The sequence below is a fragment of the Gymnoscopelus microlampas genome (genome assembly GCF_963454915.1).
Source record: "Gymnoscopelus microlampas genome assembly, chromosome: 6".
NCBI classification, from domain to species: domain Eukaryota; kingdom Metazoa; phylum Chordata; class Actinopteri; order Myctophiformes; family Myctophidae; genus Gymnoscopelus; species Gymnoscopelus microlampas.
Window position 1 is genome coordinate 3212887 of NC_139943.1, and position 27358 is coordinate 3240244.

Here is a 27358-nt window from a genome sequence, read left to right on the forward strand (position 1 = left end):
TAACACCTGTGAAGGAAGTAAGAAAGAGGCCCAATGTTATTGTAGGATAGAGAAAATGACGTCGGCGTCTCTTCCTTATAAAACAGATTCCTTGTCAACAATACCCGGATGAGTGTCTCAAAGAAAGAATCACGCTCATATACATCTATGATCACGCTCCTCTTCCTGGCAGAGGTGGAAAGTAACTAAGTACATTTACTTAAGTACTATACTTAAGTAACATTTTGGGGTATTTGTACTTTACTTGAGTATTTCCAATTTCCAGTACTTTTACTTCTACTCCACTACATCTCAGAGGCAAATATTGTACTTTTACTCCACTACATTTACTTGTTTACTAGTTACTAGTTACTTTTCAGATGTAAATTAGTACATTATAAAACATACACTAACCACTTTAAACCTATTTTAAACCTAGGCTATTTGAAAATAGCAGATCTACAAGCGCACAACGCGTCGCATCGCGACGCGTTGTGAGCTTGTAGATCGGCTATTTTCAAATATTTAGTACTTTTACTTTTGGTACTTTAAGTACATTTTGATGCCAATACTTTTGTACTTTTACTCAAGTACATTTTTTATTCTGGACTTTTACTTGTAACTGAGTATTTTTTATATTGCAGTATTGGTACTTTTACTTAAGCAAAGAATTTGAGTACTTTTTCCACCACTGCTTCCCTGGTCGTGTCATATTCGCATCCACCCGGCAGAGGGCGCCGCAGCCACACCACCACCAGTCAAGGAACCGCCCCCCAATCCACCCATCCAACTGTTTACGGAAGTCCAAATGACGTGTCAAGTGTGTTTTACCCCAAAGCATTGTGGGAAAGCAGAACCCAAGAAGCGGAGGAGCAGCAGCAGCAGTAATGGTGACGGTATGATGGCGTGAAGAAAAGCCAAACACAACAGAGTCCTAAACAAAGTCACACAGATCTTTGGGGGATATTCCACAGAGAAACACGTTGACATCACGATGCCGTGTGACGCCTGGGTTCTTCTGTGTGTTTGAGGCCGAGAGGAGGAACAGAAGAGCCGCATGCCTGCTGTCAGCAGGGCCGTACAGACAGTACAGGGCCGGATCTAGCGACAAGAAGGGGACAAAAAAAGTGGAATATTATTGTGTGAATGCCGTTACAGGGCCGGATCTAGCAACAAGAAGGGGAAAGAAAGTGGAATATTATTCTGTGAATGGACGCTAGTGTGTAGTGTGTGTGTGTGTGTGGATCATGACCACAAACTGTGCCCTTTTTTCTTCCCCTCTTCTCCCTCCACCACAGCGAGCTGGACATTTAAAGTAGCACGAGTTTGAAGAGGTGTTTTTTTTAGTAACCTTTTACTGTCTTGGACGTTTGACGTTTTTTTTTCCTTCTCCAAGACGTTATAATTGGAAGGGAATCGTCAGTTTGAAACATGTCGACGAGCAGTCCCGAAGCGGTGAAGAAACTGCTGGAGAACATGCAGACGGACCTGCGCTCTCTGTCCATGGAATGCAAGAAGAAATTCCCTCCAGTCAAAGAGGTAAGAAGAGCTTCTCATCAGAGACCCTTTCATTGCTTTTTCCCCATGTGCTATAAAGTAAAATCTACTGGTTCTCACTGGTAGGGGGTCTGATGGGGACCCCCACCCCTCCAGCCAGCCAGCCAGCCAGGGGTCCTTGAGGAGGGAGGTTCTAGGGGTGTCCCCCCATGCTAGGAACCCAATTAGAACCCTTCCTTAACAGCTCTGCAACTCTGGAGTGTGTGTACAAATGGAACCAAATGTTCCATTAGTACACACACTGACTCACTAACATTAAACACTGCAGGATTGTAGATTAGCGGTCCCAGAGATGAAAATCGTGTGATACAGGGGGGTGCATGTGCTATATCAAACTGGGGGTCCCTGTGCTGATGTATATCAAACTGGGGGTCCCTGGGCTAATGTATATCAAACAGGGGGTCCCTGGGCTAATGTATATCAAACTGGGGGTCCCTGGGCTAATGTATATCACACTGGGGGTCCCTGGGCTAATGCACATCAAACTGGGGGCCCCTGGGCTAATGTATGTCAAACTGTGGGTCCCTGGGCTAATGCACATCAAACTGGGGGTCCCTGGGCTAATGTATATCAAACTGGGGGTCCCTGGGCTAATGTATATCAAACTGGGGGTCTCTGGGCTAATGTATGTCAAACTGTGGGTCCCTGGGCTAATGCATGTCAAACTGGGGGTCCCTGGGCTAATGTATATCAAACTGGGGGTCTCTGGGCTAATGCATATCACACTGGGGGTCCCTGGGCTAATGTATATCACACTGGGGGTCCCTGGGCTAATGCATATCAAACTGGGGGTCCCTAGGCTAATGTATATCACCCTGGGGGTCCCTAGGCTAATGTATATCACACTGGGGGTCCCTGAAAGTAAATAGGTTTGAGAGTCACTGTGCTAAGTTGTATAACGTGTATATTTTGTGTAGATGTAGAGGTTGTGAGGCATTGGGTCAGTGATGTATGTATGTACGCTATACGTATTGTTATGGTGTGTGGACACACCTACAGCTCCTCCTACTGACAAGTTGTATCAGCTGCAGGACTCACAGTTAAACGTAGTGTGAATTTACATACATGTTTTGTTTGTTTAAAAAGGTTAATGGCATAGTAACTGTTCTGTGTTTACATAACAACACAATAAATATACTGTATATATTTTTTTTTAACCAGTCATTTTCGTCTATACCAGCAGTTATCAGCCTCTGGAGTAGTGTGGTGGTGTTTACCTGCACACATCAACTTTATGGTCACATCACTGGTTAACAGGTGTAAAACAGAGGGTGAAATTAGTTTTAGTACAAGCTCCGTCGTTTTGTTATATCAATAAAAAGAGAGAGGGAAGTAGAAGAAGGGAGGGGGGGGCAAGGGGAAGATACAGTAAAGAGATCAATAGAAACAACAACAATTTATCTACGTACATATTTACACATAGTATATATATCTATCTGGTGCGGTAAGTACCTGAGGTAAGCCATAGGGTGCATGAGCATAGCAGCAGAATATATGTCTGTGCTGAGTCAGGGGTCTTCAACGTTTTCAGGCCACGGACCCCCTAGCTGAGAGAGAGAGATGAAGCAGGGACCCCGCTCTATATTGTTTAAAATTTTGTTTCAGATTTTTTTTACTTGCTCTTTTTTCCCCTCTACACCTATACCTCTTTGCCAAAAATAGCAGATCTACAAGCTCACAACGCCTCGCAGCGCGAGGCGTTGTGAGCTTGTAGATCTGCTATTTTCGGCTAATGTTCCCCTCAGAAAAGGAATTCTAGGGTTCAAGTGGTTAATGTAAAAAAAAACGAAATCCTATCACACAACGATTTGGCGGACCCCCTATAGTAGCTCTGAGGACCCCTCAGGGGTCCCGGACCCCCTGTTGAAGACCCCTGTACTAAGTCGAGGGTTTATTGAGGGTTTGTTCTGGTAGACAGGGGGGTGTTTCTGGGGCGAACGTCAACAGGGGTGTTTTTGGGTTAGCCCTAAAATATCACTGTCGACCAAAACAACAGTGAAAAACAGCACATTACAGCGAGAGAGCAATGTGTCTCTGCAGGTAAACACCACCACACTACTCTAGTGACCAATGACTGCCTGGTATAGAGGGAAATGAGGGATAAAAGACATTATACTGTATATTGTTTTGTTACAGTATGTGAACACAGGGCAAAGTTACTTACCATGAAAGGAAATGAAGTCCTCACACCGGTATTGGGAAAAAGCTCAGCTTATTTATTGCACGTTTTGATCAATGATGATCTTCATCAGGATCATTTTTAGTTACAAACTTACATAATATGCCTTTAATGCAGGGGTCTTCAACAGGGGGTCCAGGACCCCTAGAGCAGTGGTTCTCAAACTTTTTCATGTCAAGGACCCCCAAATTGACACTTATTAGCCCGCGGACCCCCATTTCAAAAGATATGCCAGGGAGCCCCATAAGAGAACATTTTTTACGGCTCTAGCAGTGATTCTCAACCATTTTAATTTCAAGGACCCCCAGTTTGACATGCATTAGGGCTACAGACCCCCATTTAATGGCATTTCTATCACTTGGACCGCAATTTACCTTGTAAAATCTATGTCAATTTAACTCTGAGAGTGTACAAATGGAACCAAATGGACCCGTTAGGGTCCATTTGGTCCCATTTGTACACTCTCAGAGTTACAGACCCATAAGGGTCCATTTGGTGCCTAATCTATCATTTAGCTGGGGACCCCCTGGAACTCCCTCAAGGACCCCTGGGGGTCCCCGGACCCCACTTTGAGAACCAATGCCCTAGGGGGTCTTCAGAGTTACTACAGGGGGGGAACCAAATCTTTGTGTGATATGTTTTTTACATTAACCACTAGCATCCCATTTCTGAGGAGAACTTTAGCCAAAAATAGCAGATCTACGAGCTCACAACGCCTCGCGCTGCGAGGCATTGTGAGCTTGTAGATCTGCTATTTTTTGACAAAGACGTATAGGTTTAAGGGAAAACAACAGCAGACCAAGTAAAAAAGAAAACAGTTTTATGGGGGTCCCTGCTTCATCTCTCTCAGCTAGGGGGTCCTTGGCCTGAAAACGACCCCTGCTTTAATGCTTAATATTGTGATACTTTAACATTGTTCTTGTGTGCAGTGAGATTAAGTACCTTGGACATTATGTCTCTGATGATCTCACAGATGACAAAGACATCCATAGAGACCAACGTTGCGAACTGTATGCCCAGGCCAACATATTAATGCGGACATTTTACAAGTGCTCTTCAGATGTCTAGGTTTCACTTTTTAACCCATTATTACCGGGAACGCATCTGTGTCACCACCTTGACCATTTGTTTTATACTTTGGCTATTCAAAAATAGCAGCCCTACAAGCTCATGGCGCGGCACCGAGTGCCGCGCCATGAGCTTGTAGAGCTGCTATTTCTTTTTTAAAGAAATCAGGAAAATGTGTGCACATCGTTGAATATATATATATTCGTTTTAAAGCGAATTTTTTTTACTTCGATCTGTGCTTCATGTTTGGGGTCCTTGACATGGAATAAGTAATCTTACAACAACATACGTTATTTCAAAAAGCTTTAGAAGACATTTGTAGAATCCCCCAGAAGCAAAGATTTGAGTAAAAAATGTTGCTTTAAAAAAAATACATATATATTCATTTGCACACGTTTTTCACGATTTTTCAAAAAAATAGCAGATCTACAAGCTCATAGCGCTATGAACTTGTATATCTGCTATTTTTGAATAGCCAAAGAAATCTTAAAAATGACACAGATGCGCTTTCGGTTAAAGCTTTTTGTACACCGTTGTAGACTGCTCTCACCTGTGGAGTTACTACAGGGCTAGCATCATGCACAAACTAAAGGCTGCATACAAAGATGCTTTGTCGCTGGTGAGGGTACCAAGATGGCACAGCACCGGCCAGCTGTTTGTTAACTTGGGGGGTGCCTACCTGTCGAGACCTTTTTTTAAGAAATTCAATTTACAAATTCAGGTGTCGTTTAGAAGAGTCTGACAACTGTGTTTATTGGGATGTTTGAATCAACCCTGTGAAGAGTTCTAATCGGTTCTCTTCCATGATGTGGAGACATTAGCGCAACAGCCTCTACAGCAGGGGGTGATGCAACTTTGATGATGGAGAGGGCCACTATATTTCCACACTCACTCCAGCGGGCCACATTGCACATACTGTCGGGCCATTCTATGTCACACAACAGTAGCAAAAATATTTTTAATTGGAATCCTGATCATTATTCTGTGATACGGACCCTCAGTCTGAAATAAAGATGGAATTGAATTAAACTAAATGAATCATTGCTATATGGAGTGTTTGTTCAGTAACATGGGGTCTGCAGCTCTTTAATAAACAGAAAATACATTTTCAGGTGGGGCGCCGATTTCAGCCAATCAGGAGAGAGTACCCCTTTATCAGCTTCAATTTTATAGTGTTCCAGATCCAATTGTTGTCTGCTTTGTGTCATCACTTCCAATTGCACTTCTTTATCCTGTATCCTCTATATGAGTCCCTTCTCCTGATTGGATAAATTGGTACCCTGACCTGGAAATGTATTTTCTGTTTACTAAAGAGCTGGAGAGATGGGGAGACACACCTGTTACTGAACAAACACTCTATAGCAATGAATACTATCACAATATAGAGCTACTATTTAAGCACTTATTTGAACAAAAACATGATATCACTTACGCCACCATTAATAGGAGGACGTTTAGTTTGGCATGTTCCTCTCGTGTAACACAGGTTTTAATACATTAAGACCGGGAACGCATCTGTCATTTTAAGATTTCTTTGGCTATTCAAAAATAGCTGATATACAAGCTCATAGCGCGGCACCGAGCGCGCTATGAGCTTGTATATCTGCTATTTTTGGAAAAAAATAAAAAAATGTTTTTAAGCAAATCTTTGACTATGTATATTGTTTCAAAGCGAACAAAAATATTTTGAGATGTTTTGTTCGCTTTTTGGGTGTCATTTTGGGTGGTCCCTTGACATGAGAAAAGTTTGAGAACCACTGATATCATAGCAGGATAAGTGTTTTTCAAAAAACTCTTAGGATTTAGAAGACAATTGTAGAATCCCCCAGAAGCAAAGATTTGAGTTAAAAATGTTCCCTTTAAAAATATATATATTCAAAGATTTGAAAAAAAAAAAAAATCACGATTTTTCTAAAAACATAGCAGATCTACAAGCTCGGGTGCCGCGCTACGAGCTTGTAGATCTGCTATTTTTGAATAGCCAAAGACATCTAAAAATGACACGGATTCTTTCCCAGTCTAAATGGGTAATATGATCAGTAATAGTAGCGTAATAGCGTAGAAATATGCTTCCAAAATGTACTGTGCATCTGCGGTGTGAGTTCTTCTTGTTGACTGCTGTAGCCCAGGTGACTGACCTAATTGTTTTGTTGCTTCCTTTGTCAAGATCATTTTTCAAGGCATTGTCTTTTTTTTTGGTAAACAATAGACTCTGTCCTACTAGTAGAGTACGAAAATAAAGAGCTGGCAGACAGATAGAGGGGGATGACATGTGATACAGCCATGACAGTGCTACCTGGATGTGCCACCAGGGAGGGCAAGGCAAGCCCCATTGTTGAATCATGCTGCCGGTGACATCACGGTTTAGTACTATGAGAACACCGGAGGCTGTGTGTGTGATGTCAGGCTCTTGTTAGGTAGGCCTGTCTCTCAATTATTACATAATAATCGCAATTATTTGAGATATTCGCAATTATTTTTGTCATAATCATCATGATCATTCATTTCCATGTTGAAAAATGTTCATATATTTTATATATAACATTTTCAAAAATATGCTTTGTGGCAGAATGATGTCGTGCAAATAATAGTGAATATAGCAGATCTACAAGCTCACGTCATCTTTCAGGCCTCGAAAAACATAACCTGCTTTTACAGACAGTGTGGCTCTGCAAGAGGCTAGCCGTCTACTAGAGCACTACTCAAACCTTTTCATGTCAAGGACCCCCCAAAATGATATGAATTTGGTCGCGGACCCCTATCTCAAAATGTTTTGTTCCAGGGACCCCCCCCAGAAGCAACGATTTGAGTTACAAATGTTCGCTTTAAAAAATATGTATATTCAAAGTTTTTTTTTTCTTTTTTAATTACACATTTTCAAGATTTTTCAAAAATAGCAGATCTACAAGCTCGTAGCGCGGCACTCGGTCCCCGGACCCCACTTTGATAACCAATGTACTAGAGGGTCTGTATGTGTGTGTCTCTCTGTCTGTCTGTCCAGAGATAATCTCCGATGGACCGATCGTGGCCAAACTCTGTGTATGCATGCTGCCAGTATTAGGCCTCCGAATTACAGCCACGAAACCTTTCGCATAAGTTTTATACTTTTTGAAATATTGAACTTAAATTTTCCAATGGAAGTCGGTGGGGCTGTGATCGCACTGAAACGTTGCCCAAATCTGGAGTCATACTGTAATAGGGGTGTCCAAATATGTTTTTCAAATAGAGCCATATTTGAACATATGAAAATACCTCACAGGTTAGAATAACAACACAACAGTGTCATTTGGCAGTGTAGCCAAATGGAAGCCACTCACCTGTGTGCTGTGAACAAAACCAAAGCAATTCAACCTTTTTTCTACCCCCGCTGTTATTCTATTTGCATGACTATTACTGACAGGCCATGATGTTGAACAATACTTTTTTTAGGAAGGAAGTTGCTGTGCACTGCAGGCCATATAAAATATGCCCTCTTGCCACGATTGGACCTCGGGCTGGACTTTGGACATTTGTGGTCAGAGATGACAGATGTCATACTGTAGTTAGATGACTGACATCACAGGTAGGGTTGGGTTCTCAAACTTTTTCATGTCAAGGACCCCCAAAATGACATGTGTTTGGCTGCGGACCCCTAGCTCACAACACGTGGCATCACGACGCGTTGTGAGCTTGTAGATCTGCTATTTTCAAACATTTTAGTACTTTTACTTTTGCAACTTTTAAGTACATTTTGATACCAACAGATTTGATCCTCAATGTTGGATCTGGCTCCCAAAGGTTCCGGATCTCAACACCTTAAGGATCCTCAGATCCACATTGGAGCCACAGCCATGGCAGCCATGTTTCTGTGTGGGTCCAGAGATCCACATCATTTTTTTATTTATTTTTGAACAGGGACAATGCACATTGATCAACATGTCAGTTATTCACGTCCATGTAAATGAGCCAGAGTTAGCCAGAGTTGGCTAATTTTCATCTGTAGTCCCTGAGCGGGCTGTTAAAAAAGTGGTGTCATAGTTATCCATACAAAAAGAGACATCGTCAACAATACAAAACAAGTAGACATAGTACAAATACAGTAAAATAGGAGAAGACACATCAGTGATTAATGGAGCCGAAATGTACTCATGATTACAAATTTGGTTAGCTTTTAGCCATCTTTTAACCCATTAAGACCTGAGGCGAAAAAAATCTAAATCCTAACAGTTTTTTGAAAAAAAAAATATATATATTTTTTTTCATGATTTTTGAATAGCCAAAGACATCTAAAGTGACACAGATGCGTTCCAGGTATCAATGGGTTAAGGTTGAATTTGAAGGTTAGATAGTTGTTGGTCTCTCTTACTTCGGTAGGAAGACTGTTCGAGTGATGGGAGGCTCTTACAGAGAAGACTGTTTTACCAAACACACTCCGTCTGCCACTATCCTAGTTCTAATGAGAGCCACTAGCTGTAATAAAATGCAGCGGGCCTTTGGCCATTAGGCTGGTGCACATTTGCATGAGGAAAATGATGGCTTTGTCCTGCCTTGAACCTTTAGCTCATAGGCTCAGCGGAGGAAAAGAAATATTATATGAATTTGATGTGATGTCTGATGGTCTTTTTTCTTTAACCACTTGAAGCCCTATTTCTATTACAGCAAATAATAGCAGATCTATAAGCTTGCGACACAAGCTTATAAGTGTGTTGTGACCTATTAAAATGGGGACAACAGGCAGGGGGGGCGCGGTGGCGCAGTCGGTAGCGTTGTCGCCTCACAGCTAGAAGGTCCTGGGTTCGATTCCCGCCGGGGACGCTGTGGCCGTGTCCACTCCTCCGCGTCATATCAGTGCCCATACACTAGGTGGGGTTGGTGAAAGGGCCTTTCTTCCCCCGTGGTCCCCCTGGTCAGCCGGGGGGGACAGCCGGGGGGGACCACAAAAATATCACTTACCCTACCTTTAAGTACTGTACTTATGTACAATTTTGGGGTATTTGTACTTTACCCGAGTGTTTCCAGTTTTCAGCGCTATGAGCTTGTACATCAGCTATTTTTGAAAAATCGTGAAAATGTGTGCAAATCTTTGAAACATTAACTCAAATCTTTGCTTCTGGGGGGTCCCTGGAACAATATATTTTGATGGGGTCCGCAGCCAAATACATATCATGTTGGGGGTCCTTGACATGAAAAAGATTGAGCACCACTCATATAGAAACATACGTTTTTCAGAAAACTGTTGAGATTTAGGAGACATGTAGAATCGGCTTCAGGTCTCAATGGGTTAAACATAACATGAATCCACCATATTTTAGCAAGCAGATACATGGAGGCACAATAACATGGTATGTTTATACATATTTTTTTAGAGAAAGGTCCTTTTGCACACCTACTGGGACAGGTGCGTAGGAGCAGGCAACCATTTTTTCATGTTTGGACATATAAAACACAATTTTATACATACATATACAATGTGGTAGCCCCCTCTACCCTACGAGGTGGGGGGGGCGGGGTCCCTGCTCCATCTCCCCATCAGTTTGGGGGTCCCTGGCCTGAAAAGGTTGTAGACCCCTGACTTAGACAATGGGCACTGGGTGAACAAAAACAATGGGGTTGCAAAATCGTGCGATAAAAATGTAGAGAAACAAAAGAAATGGGGACAACAGGTTGAAAGTGGTTAAAGGCAGGTAGAGTGTGTTCCTATGGTAACAACATGTACTTGATGGTGCAGAAGGAGAGACAGACACACACACACACACACACACACACACACACACACACACACACACACACACACACACACACACACACACACACACACACACACACACACACACACACACACACACACACACACACACACACACACATTGTGTGGTGATGTTAGTGAAATACAGAGTGCAGCCAGCCCATTGTCTGACAAATTATGTAATGCATTGCAGGACACTCCAGTCTAGACCATTGAGACCTGAAGCCGATTCTACAAGTCTCCTAAATCTCAACAGTTTTCTGAAAAACGTACGTTTCTATATCAGTGGTGCTCAATCTTTTTCATGTCAAGGACCCCCAAAATTATATGTATTTGGCCGCGGACCCCCATCAAAATATTTTGTTCCAGGGACCCCCCCAGAAGCAACGATTTGAGTTAAAAATGTTCGCTTTAAAAATATATATATTCAAAGATTTGCACACGTTTTCCCGATTTTTCAAAAATAGCAGATCTACAAGCTCATAGCGCGGCACTCGGTGCCGCGCTATGAGCTTGTATATCTGCTATTTTTGAATAGCCCAACGTGTAAAATAATGCTTTTTAGCTCAAATCTAAAAATGACACAGTTCCAGGTCTTAATGGGCTAGACCAGTGGTGCTCAACCATTTTTCGTTTCAAGGACCCCCAGTTTGATATGTAATAGGCGAATGTTCGCCTATTTTTGCCAATAGTTCACCTATTATTATGACATGGCCAGAAATATGCTTGGTAGATGATGTGATGTTGGAGGAGTCATCGTATTCGAATATAAAAACTAATATTCGATTTAAAAAAAGTTGTTTATTTGACAGGGACAATACAAAAAAATAATGCATCAAGTTTTAAACAAACAAACATATTTTTGTTCATTGACTCCGAGCACTTGATTCATTGTTTTTTGTATTGTCCCTGTCAAATAAACATTGAAGAAATCGTTTGTAAAATGTAACATTTTGCACAGTTTTGGGGCAAAATGTGGGTCAAAACTACATGGGTAATGGGTGATGTAGGACAGTGGTTCTCAAACTTTTTCATGTCAAGGACCCCCAAATTGACACTTATTAGCCCGCGGACCCCCATTTCAAAAGATATGCCAGGGACCCCCATAAGAGAAGATTTGTTTTACGGCTCTAGCAGTGATTCTCAACCATTTTAATTTCAAGGACCCCCAGTTTGACATGCATTAGCGCTACGGACCCCCATTTAAAGGAGACATCCGGTCATTTTAAGTGTTATGTTTGATGTGTGTCAAATCACTTACCAACGTATAAATGAAAATCGCGTAACTCCACAGAGCCCCCTATCGACCCCCACCGTTGGCATTATAGGAGGATATAGGATAGCCCAAATTCGCCTATTTTAACCAATGCAAAGTCTGTTTTTTTGCTTCTAGTACTCATTGTTGAGTCCCATGATAACGTAACAGGCGCTAAAACTCCCGACAAGCTAACGGCTAATAACAGAACGAGCTAATGCTGGTTGCTGGTTTCTCTCCCGACCTGGCAACCTGGGGCTGCCATGCAGAGAGATAAGCAGCCCCAGCATTAGCTCGTTCTGTTATTAGCCGTTAGCTTCTCGGAGTTTTAGCGCCTGTTACGTTATCATGGGACTCAACAATGAGTACTAGAAGCAAAAAAACAGACTTTGCATTGGTTAAAATAGGCGAATTTTTCTATCACTTGGACCGCAATTTAAATTGTAAAATCTATGTCAATGTAACTCTGAGAGTGTACAAATGGAACCAAATGGACCCGTTAGGGTCCATTTGGTTCCATTTGTACCCTCTCAGAGTTACAGACCCATAAGGGTCCATTTGGTTCCATTTGTGCACTCTCAGAGTTACAGACCCATAAGGGTCCATTTGGTGCCTAATCTATCATTTAGCTGGGGACCCCCTGGAACCCCCTCAAGTACCCCTAGGGGTCCCCGGACCCCACTTTGAGAACCAATGATGTAGGACTCTCCAGAAACCTGGCATGGCTCGGTCGGGCTCTTAACCCATTAGGACCGGGAACGCATCTGTCATTTTAGATTTTAACCACTTTAACCTTTATCTTATACTTAGGCTATTTTTTTGAAAAATCATGACATTTTGTACAAATCTTTGAATGTATAATTTTTTTTAAGCACTTTTTTTTTTTGGCAAATCTTTGCTTCTGGGGATTCTACAAATGTCGTCTAAATCCTAACAGTTTTTTGAAAAAAAAAATGTTCATGTCAAGGACCCCCAAAATGATATGCATTCGGCCACGGACCCCCATCTCAAAATATGTGATGGGGTTAACGTGGTTACAATCAATACATTTAGCCGGGTACCCAAAAGATTTGAGTTACAAATGTTCGCTTAAAAAATATATATATATATATATATATTCAAAGATTTGCAAAAAAAAACACTCTTTTTTTCAAAAATAGCAGATCTACAAGCTACTATTTTTGAAAATTAGTGGGGTTTTTTTGCAGCAAATCTTTGAAATAATGTTTAAAGTGGTTACACAGATGCGTTCCCGGTTTCAATGTGTTAATAGAGACCTTGAGTGGAGGAGCCTCGGGCTCTGAGATGACCTAATGTCACTGCAGACGTCCAACCTGGCGCCCCGTGTGGAAGAAGCATCCATTTTCACACAAGGTTGTATCCATGGATCTCTGTCAGCCTGAGGGTCTGGAACTCCTCTCGCTTCTCAAATCGATGCACAACAACAGGCCTGGTTCCTTACCACAATCTTTCCCTCCCTGAACCAAACAGCCGTTAGCTAGAAGAAGCCCCCCCCCCTTTTCAGAACTCTTATTTTGGCGTGCGTCGTGGTATGAAAAAGTATATACTAACAGTATGAGGCTCTACAGATGCAGTCAAAGTCTAGATGGTTATGATTGAAACCATATTCATTTCAGGAACAAGATTCTATTTATTTTTTATTTTTTTGTAAACGAGTAGTTTTTTAACACATTGATTGACAAGATATTAAACATAGTTTTCTATCCCCGTGCCGGCGTATAATTACCTCAATCCGATGATATTTCAAACGCTGTGGAAGCGACATTGTGTAAAAAGAACACACGAAAAAAGTTTCCTGTGATTAGACGGAAGGATCTGTGTATCTATGGGAACGACAAGTTTCCAACCGCGATCCGCCATTTTGGAGCTTTGGTCCGCTGAAAACGGGTGGTTTTCAATGGGAAAAAAAGAAACTCAGATACAGCCGTTTTTCCATCATTGAGGCGGACGTTTTTTGGAATGATGTCACATCCACATTTGTCTTCTCTGAGAGACGATCGATCATTCCAAAGCTGTGTTAGGGCGCCCCTTGTGGAAAGTTTTCCAGTAGGGCTTACCTTACACCTGGTAAAAATGCTTCTCTGAGCCCCAGAAGGCTATTTTGACCCACTAGTTACTAGTAATGATGAACAAAATCTCCTAACTCTACTTTTTGTTTTCATTTCTTCAAAAATGTACATTTTGGAGTTAGCTGGTTTCTGCCAGACAGCAGAGATATATGCATGCATTGTAGGGATGTGCATGACTGACCAAAATCAAAGACGATTATTCTACAGCTATTAATAACGAAAATCATTATTCGGTTTGGATGACAATATAGCCTTTGCAAACAAAAAAATGTAAATAGTATTTTTGTAATCAATTTTTCATCCTCATCCCACAATGAGGTTGGAGGTCAAAAGGGGGTGGAGCCTGGAGTCAGCTAAACCAGCTAACTCCGGTGTTCTGAGACAGAGTTGGACCTGTGGCTTGCAGAGACAGAGATTTTATTTGAAACTTGGAGTTGGGTCTGTTATTGAGAGAGTGTGATAAAGGACCATTAGTGTGCAGTAATAATAAGCCTCTCTCATCTTTTAAAAGAGGGAGTTGCATCACAGCACGGAGCTCAAGTCAAATCAATGGCAGCATGGATGATCTTTTACACATCAAAGAACAACAGGATTGTCTAGTATTTCGTCTCTGTCAGGGTGGAAACCTCATATATCCAAAACCTACCCCAGGGGTCCTTGGGGGTAGTACCAGGGGGTCCCCCCAGCCAACATGTGTCATCATTTCAACCACTTTAACCTTGTATACGTTGGCTATTCAAAAAATAGCAGATCTACAAGCTCGTAGCGCGGCACCAAGTGCCGCGCTACGAGCTTGTAGATCTGCTATTTTTCAAAAATCTTGAACATTAGTGAACATTTTTTAACACAAATCTTTGTTTCTGGGGGGGTATTTTCAGATGGGGGGGTCCGCGGACAAATATTTATCAATTTGGGGGTCCTTGACGTGAAAAAGTTTGAGAACCACTGAGCTAAGGGGGGTCTCTCAGCTACGAGGACCTTTTTGGGCTGAGAACCATTGAAGACACCTGGTCTATCATCTCATGATGCCTTATTCAGACCTTTATGGGAAAAAAACGCTACTTTTCAGGGAATGGAAACAACCTGACGTTGCATCCAGTGTAGCCTTTTATATTTAGTCTCTATAGCTCTGCATCCTTTTCATTGGTTCAATATTTATAAAACCCACAGACACACTTTAACCACTTCTTGTTTTTTTAATAGTGAAAATAGCTGATCTGCAAGATCTCTATTTCTGTTTTTGCACAACACTAGATTAAATAGGGAATTAATTTACCAATGTATTTACTTGCTATCCATTTCCCAGTACAGTGACAGTTTGCAGTATCTTTTTTTCTGTCTGTCTGTCTGTCTCTCTCTGTCTGTCTGTCTGTCTGTCTGTCTCTCCCTCTCCCCTTGTCTCTGTCTCTGTCTGTCTGTGTTTCTCTCTGTCTCTCTCTCTCTGTCTGTCTGTCTGTCTGTCTGTCTCTCCCTCTCCTTGTCTCTGTCTCTGTCTCTGTCTGTCTGTGTTTCTCTCTGTCTGTCTGTCTGTCTGTCTGTCTGTCTGTCTGTCTGTCTCTCCCTCTCCTTGTCTCTGTCTCTGTCTGTCTGTGTTTCTCTCTGTGTTTCTCTCTGTGTTTCTCTCTGTCTGTCTGTCTGTCTGTCTGTCTGTCTCTGTCTCTGTCTCTGTCTCTCTCTCTCTCTCACTCACTCACTCACTCACTCACTCACTCACTCACTCACTCACTCACTCACTCACTCACTCACTCACTCACTCACTCACTCACTCACTCACTCACTCACTCACTCACTCACTCACTCACTCACTCACTCACTCACTCACTCTGTCTGTCTGTCTGTCTGTCTGTCTGTCTGTCTGTGTCTCTCTCTCTCTCTCTCTCTCTCTCTCTCTCTCTCTCTCTCTCTCTCTCTCTCTCTCTCTCTCCGTCTCTCTCTCCGTCTCTCCGTCTCTCTCTCTCTGTAATGACTTCCAGCTGTTCACAGTCATGGCTCCTGGTCTTAGTAAAAGCTGTGGTATTGATGACAGCAGCACTATGTACTGTATGAGCACAGTTCACTACAGTCCTATGTATGAGCACAGTTCACTACAGTCACTATGTATGAGCACAGTTCACTACAGTCCTATGTATGAGCACAGTTCACTACAGTCACTATGTATGAGCACAGTTCACTACAGTCCTATGTATGAGCACAGTTCACTACAGTCACTATGTATGAGCACAGTTCACTACAGTCCTATGTATGAGCACAGTTCACTACAGTGCGCTACGGGCTAGCTGGCTTCGCCATGCTCGTCATGTACAGACGGTCTTATGAGAAAATAACACAAGAGGAGCGTGAAGCAAGATCTCTAATGGTGTTATTAGTATTAGTAGACAAATGTTCGCTGTTGAGCAAGACTCAATTATGCAAAGCCTGTGCCAAAAATACTGCTGAGTTGACAGAAAATGTGACAATGCGTCTGCTGCTGCTAAGACAATCAGTCTGGGATGAGCTGTGCTAGTGTTGCTTTTCAGTTCAGTTCAGTTCAGTTCAGTTCAGTTCAGTTCGGTTTTATTTTCAGTTTCTTTGGACAAATATACATATATATATATATATATATATATATAAAATATGCATATGTACATACAATTAATTCATTTGGTTAATATATTTACACTGGTATTCATAATAATCATAGTATCAATCATATCAGTTCAGTTGTCCAAGTCCCTGAAAAAGGGTTTGGGAGAAGCTTTAAGCTTGTCGAGCCCAACCCTTAATAATTTTCAACAAAAGTAAAAACAAAAACAAAAAAAAACAAACAAAAAAAACAAAGAAAACGGAATACCAAAGAATATTATTTCTCTCTTTTTTTTCTCTCATATCTTTCTTCCCTTTTTTTTTCTTTTTCTTTTTCCTTTCTCTCTTCTTTTTGTATTTATTTTTCTATTTATTTATCTCTTTCTTATATATCATGAATTTACGCGCCTCAAAGCGCATAGTCTCAATTACAGAACGTAATTTATAGATATACATACAGATATACAGCTTTCTCAACGAGAAGGAAATGGTCAGCCCTACAAGCATTGCAACGCCACCTGTGAGATATTTTCGCTAAAGAGATGGATAGTAGAGGGAAACGAGTAAAGGACCAATTGAGTAGGCAGTCTAGGGCACCTGGAAGACGCTGGTCAACGAATTATACAAGGTTTAAGTGATTAAAAGTTTCATATTTCAAAACCAGTGGTCTAAAGTAACTAAGTACATTTACTTAAGTACTGTACTTATGTACAATTTTGGGGTATTTGTACTTTACCCGAGTGTTTCCAGTTTTCAGTACTTTTACCTCTACTCCACTACATCTCAGAGGCAAATATTGTACTTTTACTCCACTACAATTATTTGAAAACTTGAGTTACTAGTTACTTTGTAGATTTTGATTATTATCACAAAACATACATTAACCACTTCATCCCTATATACATTTCGGCTAATTTGAAAATAGCCGATCTACAAGCTCACAATGCGTCGCGATGCGACGCATTGTGAGCTCGTAGATCGGCTATTTTCAAAAAGATTTTTATACAGTTTCCATACAATTGATCGGACATACAGGCCTATATGTCACAGATCTAGTCTCAGACCTGGAGGCCACACATTTTTCCTATCTAGATGTGAATGTTTAAAAAGGCCTATTTGATCTGATGAACACTAGCATAGAATTCCAATCAGACCCGAAAGTGCAACGAAAAAGCATCAGACTTTTACTCGATGAATTATGTCATTCAAAGTCAGCGATGACCCTCTTCCTCTCTCGAACAGCCTTCCTCTGACTGTGACAGAACACTCTTCTTCATTTCTTGCATACAAATTGGAGCAGCTTTTTATGATAGAATGTGAACACTGTCTGGCTCAAAGCCAAACTTACTTGCCGAACCCCCTGCCGCCCTCTTCTAAGCAAACTGACGTCTCAGTAAAAAGAAATGTAGACTATCAATTTCCTCAATTAATTAACCTTTGACCATGTTCTGGCCCGCCGTGTAATGGCTTGGAAAATAAATTGGCCCGAAGCCAAACTTACTTGCCGCCCTGTTATAGGCAGAAAATATCTTCTTTAATAGCGAAAGAATAATTTCTTTTACATAATTTATGTACGACGGATCATACATTATGTCAGTGGCTCTCCAAGTGGGGTCCGGGGACCCCCGGGGGTCCTTGAGGAGGTTCCAAGGGGTCTCCAGAAAAAAATGTTAATAGAAGCATCAAAGTCAGTTTAACTACTTTACCCTGTATCCATTGGCTATCTGAAAATAGCCAGCTGCTATATTTCTGAAATATTTTTAACAACCCTAATCTTCTATGGGGGTCCCTGGCACAACATATTTTCAGATGGGGGTCTGCAGCCATAAACATATTAATTTGGGGGGGCGGGGGGGGCGGGGGTCCTTGACACGAAAACGTTTGAGAACCTCAGCATTAGGGCACAGTTATGCCTAATGCTGTGGCAGTGGTGGAAAGTAACTTAAGTACATGTACTCAAGTACTGTACTTTTTTTTAAAGGTATATGTACTTGAGTATTTCCAATTTCCAGTACTTTTACTTCTACTCCACTACATCTCAGAGGCAAATATTGTACTTTTACTCCACTACAGTAATTTGAAAATTGAAGTTACTTTGCAGCTATAAAATTATTACATTATAAAACATACATTTACTACTTTAGTCCTATTTTATACCTAGGCTATTTGAAAATAGCAGATCTACAAGCTCACAACGCGTCGCATCGCGACACGTTGTGAGCTTGTAGATCGGCTATTTTCAAACATTTTAGTACTTTTACTTTAGGTACTTTACGTACATTTTGATACCAATACTTTTGTACTTTTTCCTCAAGTAAACTTTGAACACCGGACTTTTACTCGTAACAGAGTACTTCCACATCGCAGTATTGATACTTTAACTTTAAAGTAAAACAGTGCGGTGGTACTTTTTCCACCACTCACTGCTCAGCATTAGGGCACAGTTCTGCCTAATGCCGTGGTAAAGCAGAGGAATGACAGAGGAACAGGAAGTACGGCAGACGGGTACAAACTGAACTGGTTCCCCAATGCACTGAATGATGATGACATCACCACCAGACCTGACCAATGACATTCCATCCTCCACCACAATGTGCCGGCCTCCCGCAGCAATGCTGACACAGGCAGATGACGGCTGTTTGAGGTCAAAGCTCTCACAATCATGATATTTTCACTTGACTTTATGATTAACCCTTTAAGACCTGATGCCGCTTCTAAGAATTTTCTAAATCCTAACAGTTTTTTGAAAAAAAAAAAAAAATGTCACGATTTTTCAAAAATAGCAGATCTACAAGCTCATAGCGCGGCACTCGGTGCCGCGCTATGAGCTTGTATATCTGCTATTTTTGAATAGCCAAAGACATTTAAAGTGACACAGATGCGTTCCAGGTATCAATGGGTTAAATTGGCACAGGCATAATTGTTTTTTTTTGGCATTGCAACGTTTTGTGTGAGCTTGTAGATCTGCTATTTCTGATTTTTGCCGGAAATTGTGTGAACATTTTTCAACATGGAAACGATAATGACGATTTGGCAAAAATAATTGCGATTATCTATCATATGTATTGGACTATAACCGTCTCAAACAGCAATGTACAGAAGGAATGTAGGTTAGGGCATTCACGAATAGTGATTTTTAGCATTCGACTTATTCGACCTATAAGTATTCGATTAATCGATTTGATTATTAAAACAAAAAAAAGAAGACATTTTTATATATTTTTTGGGCCAAATGGCATTGACGACTCCACTCAAGGAATGCGAGTCGACGCCAGGCTCCTCGCCCGACAAGTCGACTTTTAGGGGACAGCCCCACAACCACACATACAGTATGAAATGATTTGACAACAATCAACCATGAATGGATTTAGGACAACTACCAACACCAGAGCTCACAGCTTGCGTGTCTGCTGTAGAAAAGCCACTGAAAAAAATACAAAATGAAAACATTTTATTCTTTTTTTTTCTTCAAATAATCGACTTTGATGTACAGTACAGTGGTCGAATAGTGGTTTGGTTGTCGAATATTCGAATATTCGATTATTCTGTTAATGCCCTAATGTAGGTAAATAGTAATTGGACGCTTGACACCGTATGTACATTTTATTTCGTTTTTTAATAGGAGCATAGTGCGATCATGCGGTGCATTGTGAGCTTGTAGGTCTGCTGTTTTGAGGAGAGACAGAGGGACAAACACATGGTTTCACTCAACACAGAGCGAAGGAGATGCTGCCAAATGATCTGCTTTTAATGAGAACACACAGACTCATACCCCCCTATGCTGCTAGACATGTCTGCTTTTTGTTTCATATATCGTTCCTGTGGGGGCAGAAACCTTCTTATCTGCATATTCTAACTCAGTGGTTCTCAACCACTGGTCCGGGGACCACCAGTGGTCCTTGAGGGGGTTCCAGGGGGTCCCCAGACAAATGAATAGTTAGGAACCAAATTGAACCTTGTGTGTCCCGTAACTCTGAGAGTGTACAAATGGAACCAAATGGACCCTAGCGGGTCCATTTGGTTCCATTTGTACACTCTCAGAGTTAAATGATCACTAGCCACTCGATCTCCAGGCTTTTATTTTTTATTTTTGCTAAAAAATAAAAGCCTTGGCCTAATGGAGGTTGGGTTAACCTCGGTCCCAGCCTCACTTATCTGCGAAAAGAAGAGCCTGGTCACGACCTAAAGCAGAGAGTGTCTAGGAAGTGCTGAGTGACAGGATTTCCGTTTCCCCCGGAAACGATATTTTTTGACCAATCACAACACTCGTTTCATTCACGGAGAATGTTAACAGATTTGTAAAGCATCAACGTCATTTCCTTGGGCGGTACTTCCGCCAAATCCAACCATTTCCGGTTGTCAACTTCCTAGACAACCAACATCCCAGGTCTTGCCCAGGGTGAGGCTGGGTGGGCTACTGTGTGCATTTTCAGAGCACATTTATTTTAGTGATCAATCCATCGATTGTGTTCCGGCTCGGAAGTATGCTTCAAGTTCCTATTTTAGTATCACAATGAAAATAACTTTTAATGTTTTAAAGAAAAAATACCACGTTTTATTTCTACATGGTACATTTTTTGTTGCCCCACAGGTTGAGTACTATGTGGTAGAGAGAGACCTCAGATGATGATATGGGGCGGCCATAGCTGAGTGGTTAGTGAGTCCACCTAGGGAGCCAGAGGCCCTGGTTGCCACAGGTTCGATTCCCGGCCAGGCCAGCATATGCGTCGATGAAATGAAATTTGTCCCTGAGCAAGACTCTTAACCCCTAATTGCTCACAGGTTCTCATTGGAAACAAGACCGCAAGGACTTTCATGAACGACCTGTTAAAAGGAATTATCCTTATCCTTATGACCTACACTACAGTAAGGTCCTCTAGCTAAGGACAGAGACCTCAGCTGACCTACAGTAAGGTCCTCTAAGGACAGAGCGAGCGGATCGAGCCCCTCTTTATAATCCACAGCAGAGAGCGAGCCCCCCCCCCCCACACACACGCACACGCACACGCACACGCACACGCACACACACACACTTGTATTACTATAGTTTTGTGGACATCATCATTTTAGGACTGCAGTTTTATGAGCGATACATTTACCCATTTCCCCCATTTTTAACTGTAAACCTAAAGCCAAAAAAATAGCAGATCTACAAGCTCCCAACACGTCGTTGTGAGCTTGAGCAGATCGGCTATTTTCTGGCGTAAGACTCCAGCGTGCAACGAAGTATAAATCGGGCATGAATCTAACCCTAACCCCTCAAACTAACCTCTAAATGCCTCATCTTAACACTAACCCCAACCTGAATCCTTTTCTAATTGTAAACCTACGTCTAAAAATCTTTTTTAACCATAAAACAACATTTTGTTTGTCTTGTGAGGACCAGGAAAACGATCCTCACGTATATTTCTCTAATTCTACTATACTTAGTTGTGAGGACGTTTGGTCCTCACAAATGTAGAAATACAGGCGCACAAACACACACACACACACACACACACACACACACACACACACGCACACGCACACGCACACGCTCTCATATCATAATTAGCCGCACCACCATCAGACCTCATTAGCGGCAGCATAATTTGTGGTACGGCCACACGGCCTGGAAGAAATGACTTGGTCTCCATTGTCTTCACTATTAACCCTTCTCTATCCATCATCACGTTATTTAATCCACTCACTTTGGCAAGGCTCCAAAAGCACTCCCTCTCTGGGGCTCTGTTCTGTGCTGTAAAGGACCACGTCACCCATTTTCAAGCTATCTTCATACAAATGGTCTTCACTAATGCTAATTATAATATGGCAACATGTCTGTCTACTCACTTCGTCTCTTCAGTCTGGCTGTAGACCGTTCAGAAACCTACCTACCTCTGACATCATCCACATCATTAACCACTCCCTATTTTGGTCGTGTTATTATTAGTACTGTATGTAATCCCTTAGTATGTATGTCAAATGTTAGATTAGTATGTATTAAGTTAAATTTCCCCCCAAAAAATAGCAGCTGTTTCTGAATTTTGCTACTTTTTTCCCACCACGTTCGTTGATGTGAAAACATCAGTAATCTTTGTGGGATCGGAGTCAGAGCCAAACATCTGGCATATTGCCCCAGAGTTAGTAATAAGCTAATTCATACTTAGACTTAGACTGATCTTTTCCAAGCTGTAGACTACAGTATAATGGTGCAAGGCCTGTGTGTCACAAAGCCTGAGATAGAATTGTGTCACAATACACAGTACAATACACAGTCCTGTCCTGAGCTTTTTATAGGCCCGTCACACTTATTACATAATCATCAGATCACAATTATTTGAGAAAATCACAATTATTTTTGCATAATCATCAGAATTGTGTGTCTGTATAAATTCATCTGTTGAAAAAAAAGGGACCCCCCCCTCACACGGCATGCACCATTCTATTGTTCTTCATTCTATTGGCTGTATTAATATCTCCCCCTGGGAACATAAAGTTGACACAGCAGAGTTTCAGTGCTTGGTGTGTGTGTGTGTGTGTGTGTGTGTGTGTGTGTGTGTGTGTGTGTGTGTGTGTGTGTGTGTGTGTGTGTGTGTGTGTGTGTGAGTGTGAGTGTGTTGTGTTCCTGCAAAGCCTCCTTTGGCTCCATGCAAGGAACGCAAAGGAACAAAGAGGGAGAGACTTGCATTTTTGGAAGATTAACTTTAACCACTTGAACTCCAGCATCCATTTTCGTGGCGGAAGAAAAAAATAGCCGATCTACGAGCTCACAACCCGTCATACTGTAGATGAGCTATTTTTGGGCGAACAGATTTGGTATCGACGGAAAAACACAGTCCAAGTACAAGAGCCAAAGTCGGGTCCAGTTTACCAAAGTCTTTTAACTGGTTAAACGCAACTCCTGAGAGGCGATACTAGGCCAGTGTGCCCTTTTTTTCCTCTGTGCTGCCCCGGCCCACCACACCGGTTGCTTAGTAACTGGGCGGGTTCAAAAGGTTATATGAGTTGTTGACTCCCCCAGTGCGGGCGCGCCCTTGTGGTAGGTCAGATGATTACAGCTGATTATAGAAGTACTGTACTGTACTCAGTACAGTACAGTACAGTACAATGGCACGCTGCTGTGGAGGTCACATTGTAGCCGGCTCCAACGCACAGGGAAACCAACTCAATGGGGTCTATGCACATGCAGCCATGTTGGAAATAAATTGGGCCTCTTCCTTACTTCCTTCACAGGTGTTAACAATTATTCTAATAATAATAATAATAATAAACTTTATTTGTATAGCATCGTTCATGACATGAAATGCAGCTCAAAGTGCTTTACAGAGCAAGAATACAATTACAGAAAAAGTTCAACTAATTTAATAATAAAGCAAGAAAAGCAAAAGCATTAAACAACATCCTACTATATTATATTATTATTATTACTATATAATTGAAATGACCACCAATGTACGTCCGGGGTTGGTCAGCACACGATCACTCCATTTGCCTCCAAACTTGCCACATTGTTGATGATCAGTGCTCTGGCTAATACCTACAGTAGGCTTCTTTCCCCATCTTCCATGTACTTACATATTGTACAGTTGATATAAAACTACATTGCACATTTTAGCCACAGCACCCCACCCTACTGCACATCTCCATATATGGCCATATCAGTCGGATCACTGGTGCAACGTAGCTGTGACGTAGTTGATACCTCTAGTTAAGATAATAGCAAAAAAGGCAGTGAATGGAGGCTCTGTTCCATTTAGTGTAGCACAGTAGACCCCCATAACTCTGAGAGGGTACAAATGGAACCAAATGGACCCTTACGGGTCCATTTGGTTCCAATTGTACACTCTCAGAGTTACAGTACACACCCACAAGGGGCCATTTGGAACCCCCTCAACGAACCATGAGGGACTCTGGACCACACTTTGAGACCTACTGGTGTATCCGAGTGTTTCCAGTGAACATGCACAATATCAGCACTCTGACTCTGTTTGAGCAGAATGGAACAGAGCCTTCATTAGCATCATTGGTAACACCTGTGAAGGAAGTGGACCAATTCAATTTCTTTGTAATATTGCTGCTGTGCATAGAGCCTGTTCAGTTAAAGGTAGGGTAAGTGATATTTTTGGGTTAAAACAAAAAGTATTTTGTTAAAAGGTTAAAGCACTATATTCTGATAGTAATCATTGCTATAGAGTGTTTGTTCAGTAACAGGAGTCTCCCCGTCTCTCCAGCTCTTTAATAAACAGAAAATACATTTTTCGGTAGGTGTCAAAATCTCAGCCAATGAGGAGAAAGTACCCATTTTTAAGCTTCATTTGTATAGTGTTCCAGTTCCAATTTTGTCTGCTCATTTCTTAGTGTCATCACTTCACATTTCACTTGTTTAATCTATATCCTGATTGAGTTCTCTATCCTGATTGGATAAAATTGGAAATGAAACTGAAACTGAAACGAAAATGCTTTTTCTGTTTTATAAAGAGCTGGAGAGACAAGGAGACTCCTTTTACTGAACAAACACTCTATAGCAATGAGTACTATCACAATATAGAGCTATTTAACACTTATTTTAACCAAAGAAAATTACTTACCCAGAGTCTGTGGAGTCCCCTGTCTTAGCTCTCTGAAGAAACTGGGTGATTACAGTTTGAAAGACCCTCATAGCAACCGTGTCAGTCCATTTTTATATCATTATATCATTTTTTATCATTTGGTACCTTACTATGTATGGGGTTTAACAGCATTTCTGTTAGAGGCTATGCGTGTGACATCATCGTACCCGGGAACGTCTACTGAGTGGCAAAAAATAACTTTCTGCCCGTACATCCCAACAGAAAAGTCCTATCTCATTGTATTTAACGACGTTAAACTCACGTGTTTCATATAAATCCACCGTAGAGACGTGTTTATGAGCTACTTTCTGTCAATAAATTCTGTCCAGGTGATTATTTTTCTAAGTGTCAGTTTGGAAGCGCTCGTTTTCGATAACGCAACGTCCTGCTGCCTCCAGCATCATGTGACATTTAGAAACAGGTGGTACAAAGGACCGTAGAGTGATTTACAACGAGCGCTTCCAAACCCCAACGCAATGTTTTGCCACCCAGTCTAGATGAGGGGGACGTGTCCCGGTGGAAAAGTGATGCATGTGCATACTCTCTAATTGTAAATTGTGTTCAATTATGATTGATCATTTGGCACCTGTCTCTCCTGCAACACTGGTGATCCTCTTGAAAGAGTGGGGGAAGGTACCAAGTGCTGTATAGCAGTAGGGGTGTTTGTTTAACCCATTAAGACCTGGAACTGTGTCATTTTTAGATTTGAGCTAAAAAGCATTATTTTACACTTTGGGCTATTCAAAAATAGCAGATCTACAAGCTCATAGCGCGGCACCGAGTGCCGCGCTATGAGCTTGTAGATCTGCTATTTTTGAAAAATCGTGAAAATGTGTGCAAATCTTTGAATATATATATTTTTAAAGCGAACACTTTTAACTCAAATCTTTGCTTCTGGGGGGTCCCTGGAACGACATATTTTGATGGGGGTCCGCGGCCAAATACATATCATTTTGGGGGTCCTTGACATGAAAAAGATTGAGCACCACTGATATAGAAACATACGTTTTTCAGAAAACTGTTGAGATGTAGGAGACATGTAGAATCGGCTTCAGGTCTTAATGGGTTAATGTTCAAGCGCTCTTATGTTCTGTTCTGTTATCTTGATGATGTGGCGCCTGAAATGATATGTGTACAATTGAAATGATATATATGTAGACTTGGTTTAGTGATCTTGTCTGTTGGGTTGTTAGTGTTCTTATTTTGCCTTTCATCTTTTTTTTTTGGTACAGTAAGTTAGGTCTTCAGTGTTTTTGTTTGTTCAAGGCCTTTCCACTGTACATAATGCTGCATTGGGAAGAATAAAACACCCTAAATGGTGTTCTTAGACTTTTTTGTAAATTAACGCTTTACTTGATCATACTACAGCGTCACACAAAAGCATCAGAAGTAGCAGATCTACAAGCTCGAAACGCAGCGCGAAGCGACGCGGTTCGAGCTTGTCGATCCAATAAAACATATCTTTTGTTTGTTTTTATAACTTGATTCATTGTTTTTTGTGTTGTCCCTGTCAAATAAACATTAGAAAAAAATATATATATATATATTTGAATATTAATTTTCATATTTGAATATACATATTTTCCCCATATTCGAGAAATATTCGAATATTAATTCACCAGCCCTAGTATACTTTACTATTATTGACTATCATTGACGTTGTCTTCTTCTGCACCAGGCAGGATGATGGTATAGGGTGTATATACGTACGCCTGTATATACTGTACTACTTCTGCCCGGTATCTGTAACCTTTACTGCTGTGCTGTCTCTGGTGCCTGAATGTCCCCTTCGCGGGATCAATAACGGTGTCTATCTATCCATCTATTCAACACTGAGTTAATATGGATGGCCTTCTTTCCCGACCATATGGGACTACAGCTGTAAACGGCTGCAGTCAGGGGAAACAATGACTCAATGTCAGAACATGTGCCTGTGTTTTCTTTAGCTGTTGACATTATCCACCATTGACATTATTTTTTTTCACTGATTTGCTTAGAGAGCGAGAGAGAGAGAGAGAGTCATTTGTTAGACAGCGTATTATGCATGCTAGGGATGGGGTCAGACTATGTAATATCTACAGTCAGGGTCGGAAATATTTGGACAGTGACACAATTTTCATAATTTTGGCCCTGTACGCTACCACAATGGATTTGAAATGAAACACTCGAGATGCAATTGAAGTGCAGAATTTCAGCTTTAATTTGAGGGTATTTACAACAAAATTGAAAGAAGGGTTTAGGAATTGCAACAATTTTCAAACATAATCCCCTCATTTTAAAGGACCTTAAGTAATTGGACAAATGAATATAATCATAAACAAAATGTTCATTCTTAATACTTTGTTGAAAAGC

At 41.3% G+C, this 27358-nt stretch overlaps 1 protein-coding gene across 2 annotated transcripts in view; it reads left to right on the forward strand.

Annotated features, from left to right (window-relative positions):
- The first annotated feature begins 846 nt into the window (after positions 1-846).
- The window catches only part of mon2 (MON2 homolog, regulator of endosome-to-Golgi trafficking), a 148562-nt gene continuing 122050 nt past the window's right edge, over positions 847-27358 (forward strand). For both annotated transcript variants that reach the window (XM_084060094.1, XM_084060095.1), the window contains exon 1: positions 847-1518. In XM_084060094.1, the coding sequence (XP_083916220.1) occupies positions 1411-1518 (108 nt within the window). In that variant the 5' untranslated portion in view covers positions 847-1410. The remainder of the gene's footprint in view (positions 1519-27358) is intronic.